This window comes from Miscanthus floridulus, chromosome 7, assembly GCF_019320115.1.
Source record: "Miscanthus floridulus cultivar M001 chromosome 7, ASM1932011v1, whole genome shotgun sequence".
Taxonomy (NCBI): Eukaryota; Viridiplantae; Streptophyta; class Magnoliopsida; order Poales; family Poaceae; genus Miscanthus; species Miscanthus floridulus.
The window spans coordinates 94476261-94497562 of NC_089586.1; the positions used below are offsets into that span (position 1 = coordinate 94476261).

The following is a 21302-nucleotide window of genomic DNA, read 5'->3' on the forward strand; positions in this document are numbered from 1 at the left end:
ATCGATCCTAAATGTGATCACACTCTCTAAGTGTCTCGGTCACTAAACCAAAAAAGCTCCTATCAATTTCACCATTGCCTTGAGCCTTTTGTTCTTCTTTCCCATTTTCCAAGTCCAAGAATTTGGTCATCACCAAGCCATCACCATCATCATGTCATGATCTTCACATGCTTAATCACTTGGAGTAGTGCTACCTATCTCATAATCACTTTGATAAACTAGGTTAGCACTTAGGGTTTCATCAATTCACCAAAACCAAACTAGAGCTTTCACGCTTTCACACATGGGCGCACATAGTGGTCACCACTTCTACGAGCTCCGTCGCTCCTATAACCTAGGCTAGTGTAGGCGCTAGGGTTGTAGATGGGGGTCAACCCGTTAGTGAAGCCAGTGCAGGTCCCATCTAGCCAGCGTGGCCGTCCAATGCCATCACCACCGCACCACCGCATGCGGGTGGCCGAGGACCATGCCATTGTAAAGGAGGGAGTTTTTGAGGGTTTTATTGCATAGTTGTTGTCTCTAGGAACAGTAACATGGACTACAGGTTAGTTTGCCCAGAGTTTAGGGGTGTTTTTGCATATGTGTCGCGCGCGTGGGCCTCCCCGTTTTGGGCCACGCCCGCGCGGGTCGCGCGGTGGTGGGCCACGGGTGGAATCTGTTTTTCCTTTTTCTTAAGGAATTAGAAATAGATTTATATTTTAATTTCTGAGCTGAACTTTGAAAATTAATATCAATTCGCATAAGTGTTTAAAAATTGTGAAACTAATTTTGTTAGGTTCCTAAAATTGTGCTCTATCTATTAGTGTATTTAGTTCATATATATATTTGTTGATACCAGTGGCTATTAAATCATTTGCGAGTGTTTAGTATTATTTAGGTTAGTATTTGTAGGAATTTTTGTGGCAAATTGGTAATAGCTTTGACCATGAATTTTTTACAGTAGATTCATTGTATTATTATGTGTTTACTATAATTTTTGTAGCCATAGAATCGGTTGAGAAATATGATAGCTAAGTGCTCCTTGTTGTAGTATATAGGAAATCGTTAATAAGAGTAAGAATATATTTTAGTTGCTAAGTAGCACTTATAGGTGAAACCCTGCTGGTTTGATAGGAATGATGATTAGCTTGGTATATTAGGCATTAGAGCTAGCTTAGTGGCTTAGTAGATGTATTCTTATTTTAAGAACTGTTGTTGCCTTTATATTGAGCGTTGCATCGTCATTGCATGCATGTAGAAAACGAGTTGGTGGAGTTTGTGACCGAGAGCGAGCAGGAGTATGAAAAGGTGATTCAAGAGTATGAGGAGGAGGTCCTCGTGCAGGAGGTGGTCCTAGAGTGGCCACGGACTGACTGAGCTAACTCCGCGCCTGCCCAAGGCAAGCCCCGATGCATAACCCTTATTTTGAATAAGCACTGAATATATATATATATATATATATATATATATATATATATATATATATATATATATATATATGATGTGCATTTACGTTACAGGCATGTTATGGAAATGACTTGCATAAATATATCTGTCCTATGAGTCCTACTAGTACAGGTGCGAGTAGTTGCTATGCTTATGATTTTTGGTAGCGTGAGTAACCTGCCGTTACTCATAATAGGTGATTATTATTATCACTCTTATGATAAAAAATGGTGAAAGGAAAAATAGAGACCGGACAGGGATATGGTACGGGTATTGGTGGGTGTAAGGGGTTGTGTCTTGTGGCAAACGGGGCATAGCTTGGTTACACTATTTTCTCTATCTGTGTCGGTTAAGGATCAACCGTTGCATTGGATTCTAGTCAGGTCACAGACTTATTATACTGAGCTAATACTTGTTTATGGGAGCAGGGAAGGCTCGTTGCTCTCTTATCGTGGGTTGCGGCTCTTTCCATACCGACTGATTGGAGGGGGGGATGGTGGAGGTCTAAGCACCACACTGAGTCCGAGACTGAGGTGTGGGGGCTTGGAGTAGTTTGAACAGGGACCTGGACCCCTTGATAGGAGAGTGGTGGATTGGTTCTGCTTGTGCCTGTCGTATAAGCGGGATGTGTGTTTTGGGGTACCTAGCTGGACACATTGATTCACGAATCACCAGATAATATGGTATGACTTGTCTATGATCTAGCACCGTAGTAAGAACTGAAAAGGGGAAAGATGGTGAAATAGATCTATTTACTCAAATCTTGCTTGAAAGTAGGACAGGTGCTTACCTAGAATGGTTAGATAATGAACTAATCATGACTGTTAATAAGAAACAAACATAAGGATTCACTACTAGTATTGCTTTCCGCAAAAAAAGGAAACCCAGTAAACCATAAAGGTTATCATATTCTTTGGAGTCAGGAAATTATTTCCACTAGTCGGGCAAGTCTTCGAGTACATTGTGTACTTAGAGTTTATTTACCTTGTTGCAGGTGCAACTTGAAGGGTAGCTGTTGTGTCGAGGATTCTTCTGATGGGCACAGATAGATCCTTATATTCTACCGTTAGATGTTTATTGTAATTCCGCTGTTTAAATTCCGCACTCTGAACTTGGTACTGTAATAGTGTATTTCTAAGAACTCTAGTTGTACGAAATGGACTAAGTATTATAAACTCGTTCTCATTATTGGATCCTAGAGGAAAAATGTGGATTATTCAAGTTCTCTCTTAGGGTGTGCTCAACAGAATCCGTCCGATGTAGCTTGCTTTTAGGGTGCTTAGTGTCTGGTGGAAGATGAGTGCATCCGAAGATGTGTTATTTCGGCTGGTTCTACCATAGGAAGGTTGGGGCCGGGGCGTAAGGTATGAGGTTCACCGTAGCCGCCAGCGCCCCACCGAGGTTCCTAGCCCTAGTCCGATCTAGAAGGGCGTGTCGTAAGCGACGGGAAGTCCACACCGCCTTCATCGTCGCCACTGGTCTGCGCCTACGCTGCTGCTACCATCGATGACCTAGCGGGTGCCTACACGGCTTCCCCTACATCATGGCGCCACGACCACGACTGCACTCGATGAGGTACATTACCAAGTCCGCTTATCTAAGTTAAGAATTTCCCTCTCTCTGTCTCACGGTTCCTAGTGTGTAGATCTAGCAGATTGGGGTAGAAAACAGAATAGAAATCAAGAATCAAGTGATTCAAATCGGATCAGAACCCAAACCCTAACCCAAACCCTAGAGTAAGGACGAAGGAGGGGAGGACCTACCTGGACTCCCTATCGTGCGTCACCACCACCGTCGCGCGGGTAGAATCCCACCATCGCGCGGGTAGAATGGGCCAAGCCGCCGCTCAACGCTCAGTCGCCTACGCGCAGGCTCAGGATGTCGACATAGGACCGCTCAACGGCGGCGCACTCACCCACTGGGGAGCGCGCGCTCCGGCAAGGGGATCCGTGGCGGTGCCTCATTCTTCGTCTCCAACGTTGGTTGCACTGAGCAAAAAGGGGAAGATCTTGGGTTTAGGGCAAGCCCACCGCAGCGCGTGTGGGGAATGGGGCACTGTCATCTAGACCACTCGACGGTGGCGCACTCATCCTAGGGCGAGCGCACGCGCCGGCGTTGCTACTGCTGCTCTTTTCACTGCTCGGTTGCGTGTGCGACGAAGAGAGATAAGGCTAGGGAAGAAATGAGTTCGGGTTTTAGGCGCAACGCCGCAGTCATCAGTTTTATTCCGAGCGAAACACGCGGACGACTATCTGATGTTGATCAACGGCTCAGAATGCATCAGGCCGAAAGCGGCCCAGGTAGGACCGGAGATTCTCGGCCCAGGCCTAGGTTGCGGCCTGGGTGCGAGGGAGCGGGCGCGCGCTCCGTGTTGGGCTGCCACTGGGCCGCGAGCGCGGGCGTGCGGGCGGTGTTTCGTTGCTGGCCCGCATACTGTTTCAACGGGCTGGGCAAAATGAACATTAGATACCGAGTCATGTTTATTCATTTTTAGAAGCAAATTTTGATATTTTATGTCTAGTTTAAATCTCTGTAAAAATTTGAACTAACAGGATAATTTTTCAGAGAGTAGATGAGTACAGTGAAATGCTTCTGAAAAGAAGATAAAGAATTTTTTTTCATGTTTTCGCTGCAAAGTTTAATGCTGATTATCTTCTAATTAAATTCAAACCAACGGGAAAATTTAATTTAAAGAGCAGTTATTTCTAGTAAATTATGATTATGTTTATTCTCTAATTAAATTTGAGCCAACGGGAAAATTTAAATTAGAGGAGTAGTCTGATTTGTTTATGTTAAATTATGGTATTGTTATTTTCTGACCAAGGTTGATGATAATAATATTATAATAAATTTAAGGTTGGAGTTAAAATCTCTGATAAATTTTACACCAACATGGTCAATTTTTTAGAGAGTAGATAAAGACCAAGAAATGCTCTTGAACTAATAGAATGCATTTTATTATCGTGTTTCGCTGCAATGATGTTGATTTATCTTCTAATTAAATTCGAACCAACGAAAGAATTTAATTTTGAAGAGTAGTTATATATCTTTTAAGTTAATTTATGAGTTTTATGAATTAATTATATTTTTTGCCCAACGGTGATGTAGAATTGATGTAGAAGCATCTTATAAGTTTTATTTTTTAACCGACGAGATCACTCGGCTGCATACCAACGGGCTGCAATGCTAGGGTATGTGAACGAAAAGGCTTAAGTCAAGCCAGTTTAGGATAGTTTTTTGTTAGTTTACTAATTTTTTGATTAAATTAGAACCAACGAAAAGATTTAATTGGAAAATAAAGTATAAGTGAATGTTTTAGTCATCATGACTAAATTTTTCGTTATGGTAATTTGTATATAGATTTATCCTGCATGGGGAGAAGTTTGGCATAGTATTTATGCTTGTCAATCCTACATGGCGGGAGAAGTTTTGTGATGACTCATGTTTTTGTATTCCACATAGCGAGAGAAGTTTGGGTAGCTCTTATGCTATCCTAGTATTGACAGTGACATAATAGAAATGCATCGTCATGGTCAATACTAATCAAAGGACAAGAAAAAGATGCAAGCGTAACTTGCAAAAGTACAGTTAATAAAAAACCTCGTCGAGTTCTTAAAGTGGAATGGGGAAAGTGTACTCCTATATGGATCAATAAATAACTTTATTTGTATGGCATAATCATGTGAATGGAGTAAGTCATAAGTGTCTCCTCGTTCACAATATTCTGAATAGTTCTCGAAATCATGGCAGTATAGTTCATGCCATATTTCGAGGGAGAGAATTGTGAGATGAATTAAGATCAATTAAGAAACTACTCTTCATTAAGAGTGAGATAAAGATGTTGATGAATGTGTACTCTTCATTAAGAGTGCGATATAGATTTTGTAAGAAACTGAGTGAGATAAAGATTTTAATAAATGTGACCGTCGGTCATAACAATGATACCCCTAAGCAGAGAAACAGTTAAATTCCTGGATTTTTTAAGTTCCGAGAGAAAGATAGTATAGTCACCATCAAAGATATTAAAGCGATGCTTAAAGCGCCATATAAGGTTTTAACAGATTGAACCCAAATAAGAAATCGGAAGATACACTATCTTTATAAAAGATAGGACGATCTGGGGGAGCATGGTATGTAGAGACCTATGACTTGAAGAGAAGCGAGACTATGTGCCCACTTCAGTGATTCAAAACAATGAATTTCTCGATACCTGTTGATGTTGTATGACTTATACAACATCTGTTGTTGGCTCTTCGAAGAAGATGAATAATGTAAACAAGGATCTTATGATACAGGAGCCTGTAGAATCAATTGCCTCTTGGCAACAAAGAGCAACAACAGCCCCACATGAAAGTGCCAGTAGCAGAGGCCCCAGAAGATCTCAAAGAATCAGTAAACCAGTTTTCTGATGACTATAAAGTCTATGTTAGTGAAGAAATTCAAATAGAGTGTGATCCCACCTCATTGGAAGAAGCCATGAGAAACATTTACTCATTTGAATGGCAAGAAGCTATGGAAGTTAAAATAAATTCGATGAATACCAACGATGTTTAAGACTTAGAAGAAATTCCTAATTGAGCCAAAATAGTAGGCTGTGAAAGAGTCTACAAGACAAAATGTGACTCCAAAGAGAATATGAAAAGATATAAAGCATGACTTGTAGCAAAAGGCTTTACGCAAAGAGAATGAATAGATTACGATGAGAGTTTTCTCTCCAGTCATGCAAGGATTATTTTAGAATTATAATGGTGTTATTGGCACATTACGATTTAGAGTTACATCAGATGGATGTAAAGACATCATTCCTCAACGGGGATTTATATGAAAACGTTTATATGTCACAACCCAAAGGTTTTGTCGTGGAAGAAAAAGAACGTATGGGATATCGTCTGTAGAAATCCATTTATAGGTTAAAACAAGTCTATAGACAGTAGTATTTGAAGTTGATGAAACGATAAGAAAGTATGGGTTTAAAAAAATGAGAAGGACAATAGCGTTTATGCGATGTTCAAGAATGAAAAATTCTTTTTCCACATCCTGTGTATAGATGACATCCTACTCACTAGTAGTAATGTTAATCTACCATTGAAGAAGTAGAAGTCTTTGTCCTCAAGTTTCAATATGAATGATCTTGGTGAAGCCTCATTGGTTTTAGGAATTAAAATTCACCAAGATAAATGAAAAGTGGTATTAGGACTATCACAAATACATACTTAGAAAAAATTCTAAAAAATAAAGTATGCATGCGAGTAATCCTATGCCTGCTCCTATAGTCAAGGGTAATAGATTTGGAAACTTTCAATGTTCTAAGAACCGATATGAGATCGATTAAATAAACATGGTTCCATATGCTTCAGCTATTGGAAGCTTAATGAATGTACAAGTAAGAACTTACCCTGACATAGCTTACGTATCCCAGATATTTTGGTAGAAGTCCAGTCTAGATATATATCACTGGAATAGAGTTAAGAATGTCTTACAATTTTTGCAAAATATCATAGGTCTCATGCTAAGTAAGAAAGAACAAGTACTCTCAAATAGTTGTGGGTACAAATGTTAAGTTTTGGCGAAATGTATAGTGAAATCCACAATAGTTGTTAACACTCGCAGTTGTTGTATTATTATGGAAAAGCTCCAATGAAACAGTTGTGGTGTCATCAATGATGCATACCATAGTATAGCTTGTCATGAGGTCCCAGAAATAGGCAAAAGTGGTTAAAGGAATATGTACGCGGATTTAACAATGGTAGTCAACAACAATAACCATTTAAAGTAGTTAACTCCTAAGACAACAGGTCAAGTGCTGCCAAGCACATTGACATTAAGTTATATGTTGTAAAGGAGAAAATCCAGAATCATTTTGAAAGCATTGAGCATATAAGTACCAAGCAAGTACTTACGGATCCGCTTACCAAAGGTTAACCACCCAGTGCGTTCAGAGAACACATAGTCGATATAAGTTTACGGGAAAGTCTACGATTTTTGGATACTAAGGGCCTATTTGAGAATCTATTTCAAAACATAGAGTTGCATTGTAGCTGTTTAATCTAATGGTAACTGACCGTGACGATGAGACACGCTCTATGCACTGATCTGCGATGGAGTGGGAAAAAGATAAAGTAAGTTAAGTTTATGTCATAAGATGAGATCAAGGGGAAGAATGTTAGATTGATCTCCACCAGTTGGCCCAACGGTCAATTGGGCCATTGATCCGCGTCCTGATCGGGGGCGCCCAGCCGTTCTCCTGACTGATGGCCCCCCGTCGCGCAGCGCTATAAAGAGGAAGGTGAAGGCCGAGGCGCAGGGTATGAGGTTCACCGTAGCCGCCAGCGTCCCACCGAGGTTCCTAGCCCTATTCCGATCTAAAAGAGCACGCTGTAAGCGACGAGAAGTCCACACCGTCTTCACCGTCACCACTAGTCCGCGTCTACGCTGCTGCTACCGTCGACGACCTAGCGGGCACCTACACAGCTTTCCCTATACCATGGCGTCACGGCCGTTTCTGCACTCGACAAGATACGTTACCAAATCCACTTATGTAAGTTAAGAATTTCTTCACTTATCTGGACCTAAAGGTCCTACAAGTCTATCACTATGCAGCGTACCGCGCACAACACCACCGACGGCGACGCTACTCCAGACTTCCTGCTCTACTAGAGAGACAACCCAACTATGCTTATCCGTTCCAGTGGCATGGAAATCGTAATGGCTTCTTTTTTACATTACATAAAAAAAACACCATCGTTCGTGTTGGGATGGATAACCTGATAAAGGAGCCACTGAAACGAAAGCCGACAACCTACCGGAAAGCGCCGAACAGAAAGCGACCGGCACGCTCGCGCGCCGTACAGGTAGCTCGTCCCGTCGTCCGGCGCGCACTCGACCAGACCCTTGCCGTGCACACAGATTCGATCCTATCCACCTCGCCACCTCGCACGACAAGCCGACAGCACCACGTGCCGGCCGCCGGTGGGCCGCGCGAGCTTGCACGTTGCGACGCATGCGCACGTAACCTGGCGTGTCCGATGGACCTCCCGTTCCTGCTCGCTCTTTCTGTCAGTCTGTCACTTTAGCGCCTCTGCGGGACTGCGGCCGGCCGCATGCCTCCGCTTGAAACCAAAAACCATCACATGGAATCTTTCGAAACTGCTACGTATAATTTCTATACTTACTTATTAATTTTTACAGATATTATAGGTAGACATCACGATCTCATTCCTTCATTTCTTGATTCTCGTATAGACATGGTTTCTAACTTAGACCTGAATTCTATAATTTTTACTCTGTCTCTTTAATAACTACCTTGTCACATCAGTAAGACGCTTAGTATCAGTAGAATTAATATTCATAGAAATTATGTTGTTTCTACGTCGGGAGTGCCCGAGAACAGTAGCTACATGCGTGAACGAAACTCCCAGTCCCAATGGATGAGTATGCCCTGAATGGAAGGCACTCATTCAAATTTAATCATGTCGATCACACATTCACACAAGCTCTCTCTCTGCCTTCGCCGTGAAGCTGCCGAGCTGTTATTGGATCGACGAGGATGATGACCCCCAAATAATGCCCACACGGCCACACACAAGCACAACTGATAGATGCTGCACCCGATTGATAGGTATAGCGTCTCTCAACATCTGACGCCCTAGCGAACAATAGTGCTAGAGAATGTGTAACAACATTTTGTGGAATTATTGGTTTTGCTGCCGAAAGGGATTGGTAACCACTCACCTGTTGTATACGAAATCATTGGCCGGCCCAGGAGTCTGCGCTGAGATTGCTGCTGTATCCGGCCGAGTACACCGTGCGTTGTGGTAACATGCAATCTGACGCTAAGCACGTGGTGGGTTCAGCTGAAGCCTCTCGCACTCGCCAGCACTGATCAAAGCAACAGACATTTGGAATCTCTTGACCCTGTTGACACGATGTCCGGTCCACGATGGCACGATGCAATAAATTTTCTGGGGAAAAAAATCATCGGACGAGCGCATCTGAGATTAAAAGATTCCTAAACATCCAAAAATAACGTGGTGTTGCATACAATGACTAAAATTTAGGTGACGTATCGAAAGGATAATGAATGGGGTGTTCGGATACTAATAAAAAAATAAATTATATAATTCATCGGTACTTCACGAGACGAATTTTTTAAGTCTAAGTAATCCGTCATTAACATATATTTACTGTAGCAACACATTGTTAAATCATGAACTAATTAGGCTTAAAAGATTCGTCTCGTAAATTAGTCGTAAACTATACAATTAGTTTCATAATTAATCTATATTTAATACTCCATATATATATATATATCTAAACATTTAATGAGACGACTATTAAAATTTAGGATAAGCCCACCACATGATACTAGTACGTGCAGTACTTCAGTTTTATCGAAGCCAATAAAGTAGTAGTAGGTCAGGGTCACGCTGCTAGCCTGCTACGGCTCACGGGCCTGCATCGTCCATTTTTTTTTAAGTCAAAACTGAAAGTACTTTGGGTAGTTTAGTGTAAGAGAAAAATTTTAGTAGTTAACTGATAAGTCATGATTTATAAGCTAAATACAACCAAGCGAACAGGCAGACTGTATCATGATTCACTGTTCCCGGTTTGACCGAACACTCCCCAAAACTCCCGCTCCATTTTATTTATAATAATTACTTCCTCCATTATGAAAAAAAATACAACTATAAGTTACCTGCCAGCAAAAGTAGTTCATATTTAACTAAATTCTAGTGAATACTATTTATATTTACGGCTCCAAAATAATTTGCTATGAAAATACATTTCATAATTAATCTAATAATATTTATTTAATATCATAAATATTTATAACTTTTTATCTATAATTAATCGAACTTAAAAAATTAAACCATTACACCGTGCTAGAATTACGTTCTTTCATAGGATGATGGAGTATATAATTAAGGGCGGGTGGACGGCAGACTGCGGTTGAGTGCTCGACATGTTCCACCGAATTCTGGAACGAAGTGGAAACCGATCACGGACGCGAAGTACACAGCTGCACAGAGCGTGCCCTAGACCCCTATAGTAGACAAATAAGGCGACGGGCCAACTGCTTATATAGCGCCAAAGCGAAACGGCGACGCGGACGAGAGGCGCCGTCGAAGGAACCGAGCCGTGCCACGTCCCCTTGATGGATCTGCCCGTCCGTTTTTTCGCGTGCCCACGGACGCGTCGCGCAACGAGATCCCTCCCGCCGAGCCCCGCCCCGCGGCCTCGGGCTCGGGCGCTCGGCATCGGATTTTCCTTGCGAACCAAGCAAAACGAGCACGGGGAAAGCGACGGATTCGGCCGTGCGATGCGAGGGGCAACCGCGAGCCGGCGGGCAGCGACGCGACGGGACAGCTGTTCGCGGAGAGCCAAGAGAGGACGAGGAATAAACCGCCGAATATGCCAGGGCTCCGCGTAGTCGGTCTTGTTCGTACGGCCCGACCGGACGGGACGGGACGAGTCCGCGTGCACGCAAAACGTGATACGTTGAAGCAAACGGAGAGAAAACAGGGAGGGGAGAGGGCCCAGGGGAGGGACGGACGGTGAAAAAGGGTGGGTCGTGGAGCCGGAACGAACCGGAAAAAGGCTAGGAAATTGCCTGCTTATCATCAGCCATGGGAGAAAGAGAAGGAACTTGACACTTGGAAAATTGACAGTGTCGAAAAAGAACTGATCAAGCCCCCGAATTATAGAGGTAGCGGGGAGAGTAGATAGAAAGTAGCTGGCTAGAGATGGAACACCAGTCACCGCCTGAGGCTTTGGCCCGTTGGCTCGTGTGTTATGCGTCGTACTATTTCAACAAACGAATAGTATTTTTTTTTTCATAATAAATTAGTGAACAGTACTTTCAGCTATGACTTTTCAGTGGCTTTTCAGCAAAACGAACAGCCTTAGACAAAGCAAATGGCTGTATTCCATCCATAAAAAGAGATACAATTCTTACTTCTCAAGAATTCAAACAAACATAAGTTTGATTAAATTTTGAGAGTACTAATATTTATGGTGTTAAATAAATATTTTTTAGTAAACATAGTTGAATATATAAATATTAATATTATTTATAATAAATTTAATCAAATTTAAACTACTTTGACTTGTACACGGAGTACGTAAAGAGCACAGCTCATACACTAGTGATGTGCTGTCCGCTTCTAGAACCTTTCTAATTATTGTACACCCTCCAGCTCGAAAGTGGAGCGGGGGTGTTCCCTGATGAACTGAAATGTTTTTCCACACCTTGTAGTGTCAGAAACGCATGAACGTAATAAAAAGATATAAAGTAAGTACAGACGCAGGATTTTATGTATTTATTCAACCCCACTCCATTTGTACAAGATGGTCAGTGTATATACATCCAAAAAGGGTGCTCTGCATCTGCTATAAAGAGCATCCCAGATGCCTACATACAAAAGCTTCTTTGCCGATCGATCTGCTCTGCTGCGACTACACTGCGGGGATGCTACTCTGCCGCCGGCAGCAGCTACCGTACACTGCTACGTTCTACGTACGTACAGCCTCTCCGTCTCTGGTCCGTATGTACATACAAAACCGTATACAAAACGTTGGGATTCCTTGCCGTGTCTCTACGGCAATACACGTCCGCCCGCCATGGTCTTGCTGGTATGGTAAGGTTTGCCCTCCTCATCCTCAGGCTGGCCGCTCCATTCCCCGGGCTCCGCCGCCGCTCACGATCCACGGGTGAGCTGCATTATTACGAACGCCAGATTTGTTAGAAACATGTACTATCAAACTAAAACAAGCGAAAAATCAACAGAGGAGAGGAGAGGTTGTGGTTGTGGGGAAGACTCCGACTCACCGAGGACTTGCTCGGTGGTGAACCTCCTCCACTCGTCGCGGCAGATCATGCGCCTCATCAGGTCCTTGGCCGCGGGCGACACCCCGCTGAACAGCCTGGGCGGGAACCGCACGCTACCCCGCAGCACGGCCGCCAGCACCTCCGCGGCGGTCTCGCCGCCGAAGGGGAGCGCGCCGCCGGAGAGCAGCGCGTACATCACCACGCCGGCGCTCCACACGTCCGCCTTCGCGCCGTACTCGCCGCCGCCCACCACCTCGGGCGAGACATAGTGGGGCGTCCCCACCAGGCCCTCCGCGCGGCCGAGCCCACCGGCGCCAACCCACGCCGCCGACCCGAAGTCCGCCAGGCGCACGCGCGGCGCCGTCTCGGCCTCGGCCTCGCCGCCATCCTCCTCCTCCTCGTCCTCGCCGTCGTTCCCGGCGATGAGGATGTTGTCAGGTTTAACGTCGCGGTGGGCGACCCCGCGGCGGTGGCAGAGCGCGAGCGCCTGCGCGACCTGCGCCACGATGGCGGCCGCCACGGGCTCCGGCACGGGCGCGCCGCGGCGGAGGCCCACCCACTCCAGCAGGTCCGGGCCCGTGCACAGGTCCATCACCGTGTGGGTCCACGTCTCGTCCTCGTACACCGCGTGCGTCTGCACCACGCCGGGGTTGCCCGCGCCGGCGAGCTGCGCCAGCTTCGGCTCCAGCTCTGCGAGCTCGCGGTCGAGGTCGTCGGCCAGCTGCGACCGATCCACGGACTTGACGGCGAAGGCCTCGCCGGTGGCGCGGGACGTGCAGCGGTGGACCACCCCGAAGCGGCCGCGACCGATCTCCGCGCCTATCTCGTAGTCCCTCCTCAGCTCCGCACTCATACTTCAGTAATTTCTCTCTGTTGTTTGGGTTACCTCGATCGGCGGAGGGGCGGTGGCCTATTTAAAGACACGAGTGGGCGCTACGGCCAGGTGGAATATTCGGATCCGGGCGGACCGGGACCGCGAGCGAACAGTGCTTTTGCTCTCATTCCTGTTATACCCTTGTAGGCAAAAAGGTTTTCTCTCTCCTATTTTTCTCTTTCACTGTAGCAAAAACACTGTAGCGTGCGGGGAGAAGCCAGGAACTGTCTTGTGCGGCTTTGATGAACAGTGACGCGTCAGTGAGAGGGGAGGGGAGGAGAGAGAAAACCGGCTTTTGCTAACCGGCTTTTGCTACAGTGTTGCTACATGTTTTCGTCGGATGAGCTGAAGCCGGTGCGAGCCGTGCCAGACAGGGCCTTAGTCTCTTGGTCCTACTTCAAACAGGCTCGATTAGCAGTCCTCGAAGCACTCATCGTAAGAGCGACAGCCCCTCTTCTTTCTCGGTTTCTCCCCTCAAAACAAATCTAAAGTTGATGAAGCTGATATTTTTTGCTTTATCAGTTTCAACTTCCTGTGACACTATTATAGCAATAAGTTAAAACCGTTTAAATCTAAGTCAAAGAGTGTTTTAATTAGCAGAATAGCAGCTCATTAGGCTTGACATGTCAGATAGGCAGGTTTGATATGCAGAATAAATTTAGTGAAGTAATCATATAAGTCTTGTATAGGGTGAGTAAAAATATACCACATATCTGCTGGAAAAGCGATGAGATGAACTGTACAATTATGACTAATCATAAAATATTTAGAACATCAATTTTACTTAGCATAGAAATTGGCCAAAAAGAATAAATATACAGAGGGATTGTAGAGAAAAAATGTTATTACGTCTCCGTCAACAAAAGAAACCACAAATTATGGCTTCTCTTGATTCCACAAAGAGAGAAAAACGATACTTATAAACAGTGCTACTAGAGTTGCTAGCGGAGAAGGATCTGGTCTCGTAAAAGAAAAATGGAAGTGCAAGAGAAGAGCATATTCTGAAACGGGGGTATAATCGGGATTATGCTCATGAACGTTTGCTTTGTGTTGCGTTCTGGGGGGATTGTAAGCTTTGGTTGGTCCGAGGTGGTTTAAGTTCGGTTGGGATTCCTTGCTTTGCAACTAGATTAATTTTTTCCCATTAGTATTCACCTGAAAATTAATAATTTCGCAAGTGTGAGTTCTTGGCAGGGAATAATTAGGTTCAAGATCCAGAAATTTTTATATTAAATAAAAAATAAGCGAATAAATGCATGAATAAATAAATCAACAAGCGAGGGACTTGATCGCCAAACGTCCCTTGTCACAGGTTCACAAAGCAGCAGTTGATTTGATTATTGCAGGGCTGCTTTCGCTAATTAATGGAGAGGTTGTCGAGTACAGTAAGCACCAACAGAGGAATTGGTTGAGGCACAAGCAGTGTTTTCTGATGCGTGGGCAACCACTAGCTACCACCAATTATGCAGCCCATAGGTTTGGATAACGCAGAGTAATCGGGGGCTGCCAAAATAAATGGTGCCGTCCCATTCACCAAAAGATGGTTACGTTCAGGGAAAACCAAACATCATTGTGCTGCGTGGAAAATGCATTCACGTCCCGTCAAAAGCTCATCGATCCCCTCCTTTTACTGCAGTTTTGTTCGGCAAAGTAGCAATATGAAAACAATACTGCAGTCACCTGCAGTATGTAAGGTCGTTAGTTCTTTTACACCCTATCGCAATATAGATTAAAAATAACTAATTACACAGTTTATGACTAATTTATAAGGTGAATCTTTTAAGCCTAATTAGTTCATGATTTGATAATATGGTGCTACAGTAACATGCGCGTTAATGGTGGATTAATTAGGCTTAATAAATTCGTCTCGCGTTTTACCGACGGATTTTGTAATTTGTTTTTTATTAGTATCCAAACACCACATGCGACACCCACATGTAATACTCGATGTAACACCCCAAAACTTTACATCATGGATTCAAACAAGGCCTAAGACGGTCTCCAACAAGGAGATTCATATGGGCACCCAAAACCAAAATGGGTAACATAAACCTAAAATCAGCCTCCAACAGACTACCTATACGGAAGACCCATTTTAGATTGACTGAGACTGTCTCCAATAACGCGACCCATTCCTAAAAATGCGTCGCGCACAGTACTTTAGCGACAAGAAACAACCTCCAACCGACTAGGCAAACACATCACCCATTTTTGGTCGGAGGCCAAGCGAAAGGCAAAAAAGCATCCTCCCTCAGTCTCTTTGTGTCTCCGCCAGGCCCACCACCACGAGGAAAGGGGACGACCAGAGCCGGCTCAACACGGCGGCCACGCGGCAGCTCCGCCTCACCGTGGCCAGCGTCAAGGGGGCTCCGCATCGCCGCCCTAGATCCGCGCCGCGCCCCCACCGCCACCCCGGATCTGGGGAGGGCCACCATGGCGGGGTGCCTTGCCCACTCGCAGGCGCGAGATGAGGGAGGCGCGCTGCAGCACCGTCGCCATGTCCGCCGCCGCAGGTGGGGCAAGAGGATGCGCGCCGCCGGTGGGGAGAGGAGCCGCCGGCCTTGGCTGCCTTGTCGGACCTGGACCCGCTCCCCTACCGCCGGAGATAACAAGGAGAGAGAAAAGGACATGGACTGGCAGAGAGCACGGATGTCGGACTCCCGACATCGTCCGCCATGGCTGCCTGTCGGAGCTTCGCCCGACGGCGACTCCGGCCTCCATTTCCGGAACCGAGAGCATGGGGAGAGAGAGAGGAGGGCGAGGGGAAGGTCATGGGCCACTCACCTCAAGCTATTGCTCCATGGAGGGGGAGATCGATGAGGGCGAGGTGGGTTCTTGCGAGGAACAGAGGGAGCTCAGGGGCTCGGTACAGGAAAGGAGAGGGAGAGGCGCGACTTGGATTCGGCCGAGGAAGCTTCGAGGTCGCGCTGTTGGAGATTGAAAGTTTTGGGTGTGCGACCTTTTTTACTGTACATGACCTAAACCATCGTATGGGTCTCTATTTTACGTTCCTTCTATTGGAGATAGTCTGATAGACACAACCCAAATATGAGCATCCTCTCTCCTGAAAACTTATTTGCAGAAAATATTCCCTTTTAGGTTCTGTTGTTGGTGAAGATGCCGAATGGGTAGCACTATCTAAAGGGTCTTGTATTTTGGTTGTTGTTGATGGAGATAGTCTAACGAAATACTATACAGGTGTTTTTTTTTTTGAACAAAAGGTGTACCAACCCTTTTGGAGCGCTGAAATTTCTCTACAATCCCGTGCGTTTATAAAATTTCCTTGTCCCAGTCTTCCAAACGGCTCTAGCTAGATAGGTTGCACAGCCTTCTGATTTCCTTGGATAAAGCATATCGAGGAGCCCAGGATCGAGCTGTTAGATGTAGAGCTGGAAAGAACCTGATTAGGTAGCTAAAGACATTGTTGTCTGCTAACAAACGCAAATTTGTTTTATCAGCCCACTTGGGGCCAGTTTGGTTCGCGAAAAATTTGGCAAAACGCTACTGCAGTGTTTTCGTTGTTATTTGGTAATTAGTGTCCAATCGTAGTCTAATTAGGCTTAAAAAATTCGTCTCGTGGATTTCGTCTAAACTGTGTAATTAGTTTTATTTTTTATTTATATATAATGCTTCATGCATGCGTTAAAGATTCGATGTGACAGAGAATCTTGAAAAATTTGACGTTTTGGAGAGGAACTAAACAGGGCTCGGTGTCTGATCTGTAGCGCCCGTCTCAGTCAGGGTGCAGTGCATGATGGGCCCATGGATGCCACCTCGACGCAGACGGCTTTCAATTCTGTGGGTCCCACGATCCCCTCCGCCGCCGCCGCCCCACCACCTCCACGGCTCGCCGTCACCACTCTTCCGTGGGGCCCACGGCCGGGAGCCCGGGAGCAAGGAGCCAAGGACTGACAGGTGATCGTCGATAACGATAAGCAGCCAGCTGCCGCACCAGAGACCCGCCAACCGTGACGTCCCTTTAACGCCGCCGCGAGAACGTTTCGTCCGCGGCCGGGGGGGCTTTTCCGGACGGCCAAAGTACGGTCGCCCGCGTCGACCAATGGCGGGCCTGCGCGTCGCTGTCCGCGCGGCTACGGCCAATCGCGTGCGGGCAGCGCTTCCGCTGCGCGGCCAAAGAAATGACCGGTTCGCCCCTGTGGCAGTGAGTGGCCGGGCCGTCGTCCCCTTCCCCTCGCTTTTCACGTTAGAATCAGACGGTGACGTGACGGAAGGGGACGGGGAGCCAGGCCGTTTGTTTGATATGTAGACCTGACTATAAAGGCCTGCATACGTGCGTGGATGATCCGGCTATCGCGCCGTGCCCCTGTTTTGGTTTATGGTTTTGGTTTTGTGGCCCGTACGGCGGAATATGGCTTTATTATTGAGCAAGTGGAGTAGTTAATAAAGAAAGGTTGTGCTGCTTAGTACTAATTTCATCTCTCTCAACTGGACTTACAATCATGGTGTTTCCATAATACTGATTTCTTTACCCTGGGTCATGCACTATGCCTTTCTTTTGCTCAAATCAAGATTCTTTAGGACCTTGCACTTGCAAGGATTATAAAAAGGTCTACCTGAGCTGTGCTGCTTTTGAAGTGCTGTTCTTTTAGCTTGAGCCTGCAACATTTCGCAAAGCAAAGGTGGTTTTGTTGCAAAATTCCTCGACAATGACTCATAATAAATGAGAGTAGCCTCTACTCATTCAAAAATCCACATATCACTATCTAGAAACCAAGCAATGTTACAAATACAACTGTCGTCTTCTTGTTGTGAATTTTGTATTTATCAATGAAGCTTAATTAGTTAAGCTATTGTTTGGAAATTGTGGTTGGTTATAAAATATATACAACAGAGTTATTTCATATACAAGGTTTTGTAAAAGCATAGTGGTTTCTGTTACAAGATTATTCCTAAGACATGACTCTTAATAAATGAGAGTATCCTTGTTTCTTTCGAACATAGACAAATCGTTCTATGGAAGTTGAGCAGACTCGTAGATATAGCTGTCGCCTTTTTGTTACTTCCTTTATTCTTTTTTATATATCACATTAGCTTTGTCCTATATCAAACATTACTATCTTTGACCATCTATTTTAAAAGACTCTTATAGTTTCACAACATAAAAATTATGGATTAAGAAAGTATTTGTCATAGTGAATCTAAAAACATAAATTTTATGTCATGAATTTGTATATTTTTTAAAAAAATTGATGGTCGAAGATACAAAATTTTGGCTTAGGATAGACCTAATACGACATGTAAATAAAAACATATGGAGTATAAGTTTTATATTTATAGTCGGAGCTTTCATTTAATTATTGTGCTATTGTTTTGGCACTAATAAACTCTATATCTATAGACAGGGGCGGAGCCAGCCCCATTCCATGCTGTCACTAGACAACAATAATTTTCTATGATTTCCATTGCAAATTGATGTTCATATGTGAAGGTGATCCATGATATAGTAGAGGTGATATCAATAATTTTTTGGGTTGGATCCGCCCGTATCTATAGTTATAGCTCACATATATCTTCTTCACAACGAATATATTAATTATTGGTTGCAAACAATTATATACTTAGTAGAAATATTAAACAAAAACAATATATATACTCACTCCATTTGTTTTTTATGGGCGACATTTAATTTGAGCGTCCAGAATGATGCTTTGATGATTAGCAATTAGTCCAATATTACATGAGTTATATGCCACAAAATTGATATATTTTTAGTTCGTATTTAAAAAGCACTGTCTAATGAATATAATTGCGTTCAATTTACTAAAGCCCCCTAAAAACAAACTGTAGTACTAGAATATTTCTCCACCTTCTGGATGACTGTGCCTTGATATCTGTACACCTCTGAAATCATCCATGATGCACTCACTCTACCTTGCAATGAAGTAACTAGACATTTCTGGTTAATGCTACGTTGGCAAGAAGAAATCGGATGATTAGAGTATTTTTTTTCTTCAGTTTCATGATGCCTGAATGGTCAGCTCACGTGCAATTCAGTGGTCAAGAATGCTCAACCCAACATGCACAGAGCACCAAAAAAGTCGGAGGAAAAAAAAACCCGCCGTGAACCCAAAAAAAAAGAGAAAATGCTTTTGTATTGGGTATTGGTGAAGTCAATGGAGAATTCCACCGTCCCATTGCATTCCTCCGGTCAGTTGTACAAATTTGAAAGAAACGTCGACCAGGTAATGCAAGATAAGCGATTAACAATCTTATATTATGCTAACATACAGTACGTACCCATGTGCCGTGCGTGACGGCTTATTATTCCGGCAGTTTCAACGTATCACCACGACTGCCGCTCTGGATGACGTCAGACGTGACGCCACGCCAGTCGTGACGCTATCACGCATGCCGGCTGGTCCCTGTCGCGTGAGAACGACGCACGATGATGCGCCGGTGTCTCGGTGAGCCATTGGCTGGCCGATGATGGGCTTTGGGTGTTCGAGCTAGCTGTACCGATTGACTTGGGGAGCCACGCACGGAGAAAAAACGGAACCAGACGAGCCGGTTTCTGGGAGCCGGCCGGCCGAACAGCGAAGATGCCAATGATTATTCCATTTCCCCCTTCTTCTTGATGGGAGACGATCGATTCGGGAATTCAAATCACGCACACGAACACACGCACATGGACATGGCTGCTACGAGTACGTTTTCAGACTTTGGGGGCAGGCCTCGTTTAGTTTCTTTCCTACAGTTTACTTGTTATCATGTCGGATGTTTGAACGCATGTGTGAAATATTAAATATAGACTAAAAAAAAATTAATTACACAGATTATCACTAATTTGCGAGATGAATTTTTTTAAGTCTAATTAATCCATGATTTGACAATGTGTGCTACAGTAAAGCTATGCTAATAACAAATTAATTAGGCTTAATAATTTCGTCTCGCAGATTACTGAGAACTTCTGTAATTTATTTTATTATTACTATCCGAACAGTTCCTATAACACTCCAATGTGACACTCGATGTGACATCCTAAACTTTACTAACTGCATTGAAACACATCTGAAGCGTATACGGCTACTCCCTCCGTCCCAGATTAAATGAACGTCTGGAGTTTAAATTTTTTCCCAATTTAATCGATCACATAGGTTTCCAGTCCTAACCTAGCGGACAGAGCTGCAGTACCTTTTCACCGGCGCCAGCGCATGGGAGCATTCCTGGCCACAAGTTTTTTTTCTCGATAATTCCTGGCCACGAGCTAACTGTCTCTAGATGCATGGAACGCCAGATGAGTGTCTTACTATAGGGGTAGTTCTGTCATTTCATACATGTCTTAAGTTGCCTCTTTGAAATCTAGATGTGCTTTTATTTCGGGACGGATGGAATACTATCTAAGCATCTTCGTGTTCTGTGGTCATAGCTGCGATGCTTGTCGTCGTCCTCCTTCCGTGATCGATGAATGCCCGCGCAGGCGCAGCCTGCAGCCTTTGACAAAGCACGCGTACGTAGCGGCATACGAGGAGTACGTGCTAGAATTATCGATCAAAGCATGCAGCAAAACAAGGAGCACGTTGCCGGTTCCTTCGACGAAGTGGTGTCGTGCAGGGTTTGTTGACACGGATCATTATAGTTAATTATCATTTGCAGACGGTCACATTCATTGGGAGACTCTGATAAGCAAGATGCTACAAGTTGCTAGGCTGCGAGATGGCGTCTCGTACGTCTATGTCGTCGAGTCAATAAGGCTGATGGAATGTAAGAAAATCCGTGCGTGTCAAAATCCTCAAGTCCAGGAGGTTGTCTAGAACGCGATCGCCACGGAACTGATGGTTAATTAAACGCCTGTCCCTCTTTTTCAGACTCGCAGGCGATGAGCGTACGTAGGGGAAAAGCTGCGTGTCTTCGTATCACATGAGCAACTCTGCCTCTTAACATTAGTATATGTACCAACAACTTTGAATCGGTCTACTCTTCATTTCTTAAAGATGGATTAAAAGAATATTTAATCGGTAAACCTTGGGTTCTTGGCTGCGTCGCTAAGCCAGATTTTCCACGCTTGGCCGCACGCAGTACGACATTAGCCATCAGGCAGGCAGAAAAGATCGCGCAGTGCCCAAATCCTCTCGGCCCGGATGCGGCATCTCGCTTTGGGCGCCGCTGCAAGTGGTTTTACGCCATTTCGACGAAATTACACGAGCAGGCCACTGC

General features: G+C 44.6%; 1 protein-coding gene across 1 annotated transcript; it reads right to left on the bottom strand.

The window, feature by feature from the left end:
• Window positions 1–11712: 11712 nt before the first annotated feature.
• LOC136463858 (phosphoenolpyruvate carboxylase kinase 2-like) lies at window positions 11713–13145 on the bottom strand. The gene is made up of 2 exons (XM_066462835.1): window positions 12254–13145; window positions 11713–12140 (listed from the first exon to the last, which is right to left on the bottom strand). Exons 1-2 carry the CDS (start codon window positions 13104–13106, stop codon window positions 12085–12087), a joined length of 909 nt encoding a protein of 302 aa, XP_066318932.1. The 5' UTR covers window positions 13107–13145; the 3' UTR covers window positions 11713–12084.
• Between the last annotated feature and the right edge of the window lie 8157 nt (window positions 13146–21302).

Coding starts and splice junctions, on each gene's coding strand:
- LOC136463858 (XM_066462835.1), bottom strand. CDS start 13,106: ATGAGTGCGGAGCTGAGGAGGGACTACGAGATAGGCGCGGAGATCGGT. Junction 12,141..12,253: donor CACCACCGAGCAAGTCCTCG/GTGAGTCGGAGT, acceptor GTAATAATGCAG/CTCACCCGTGGATCGTGAGC.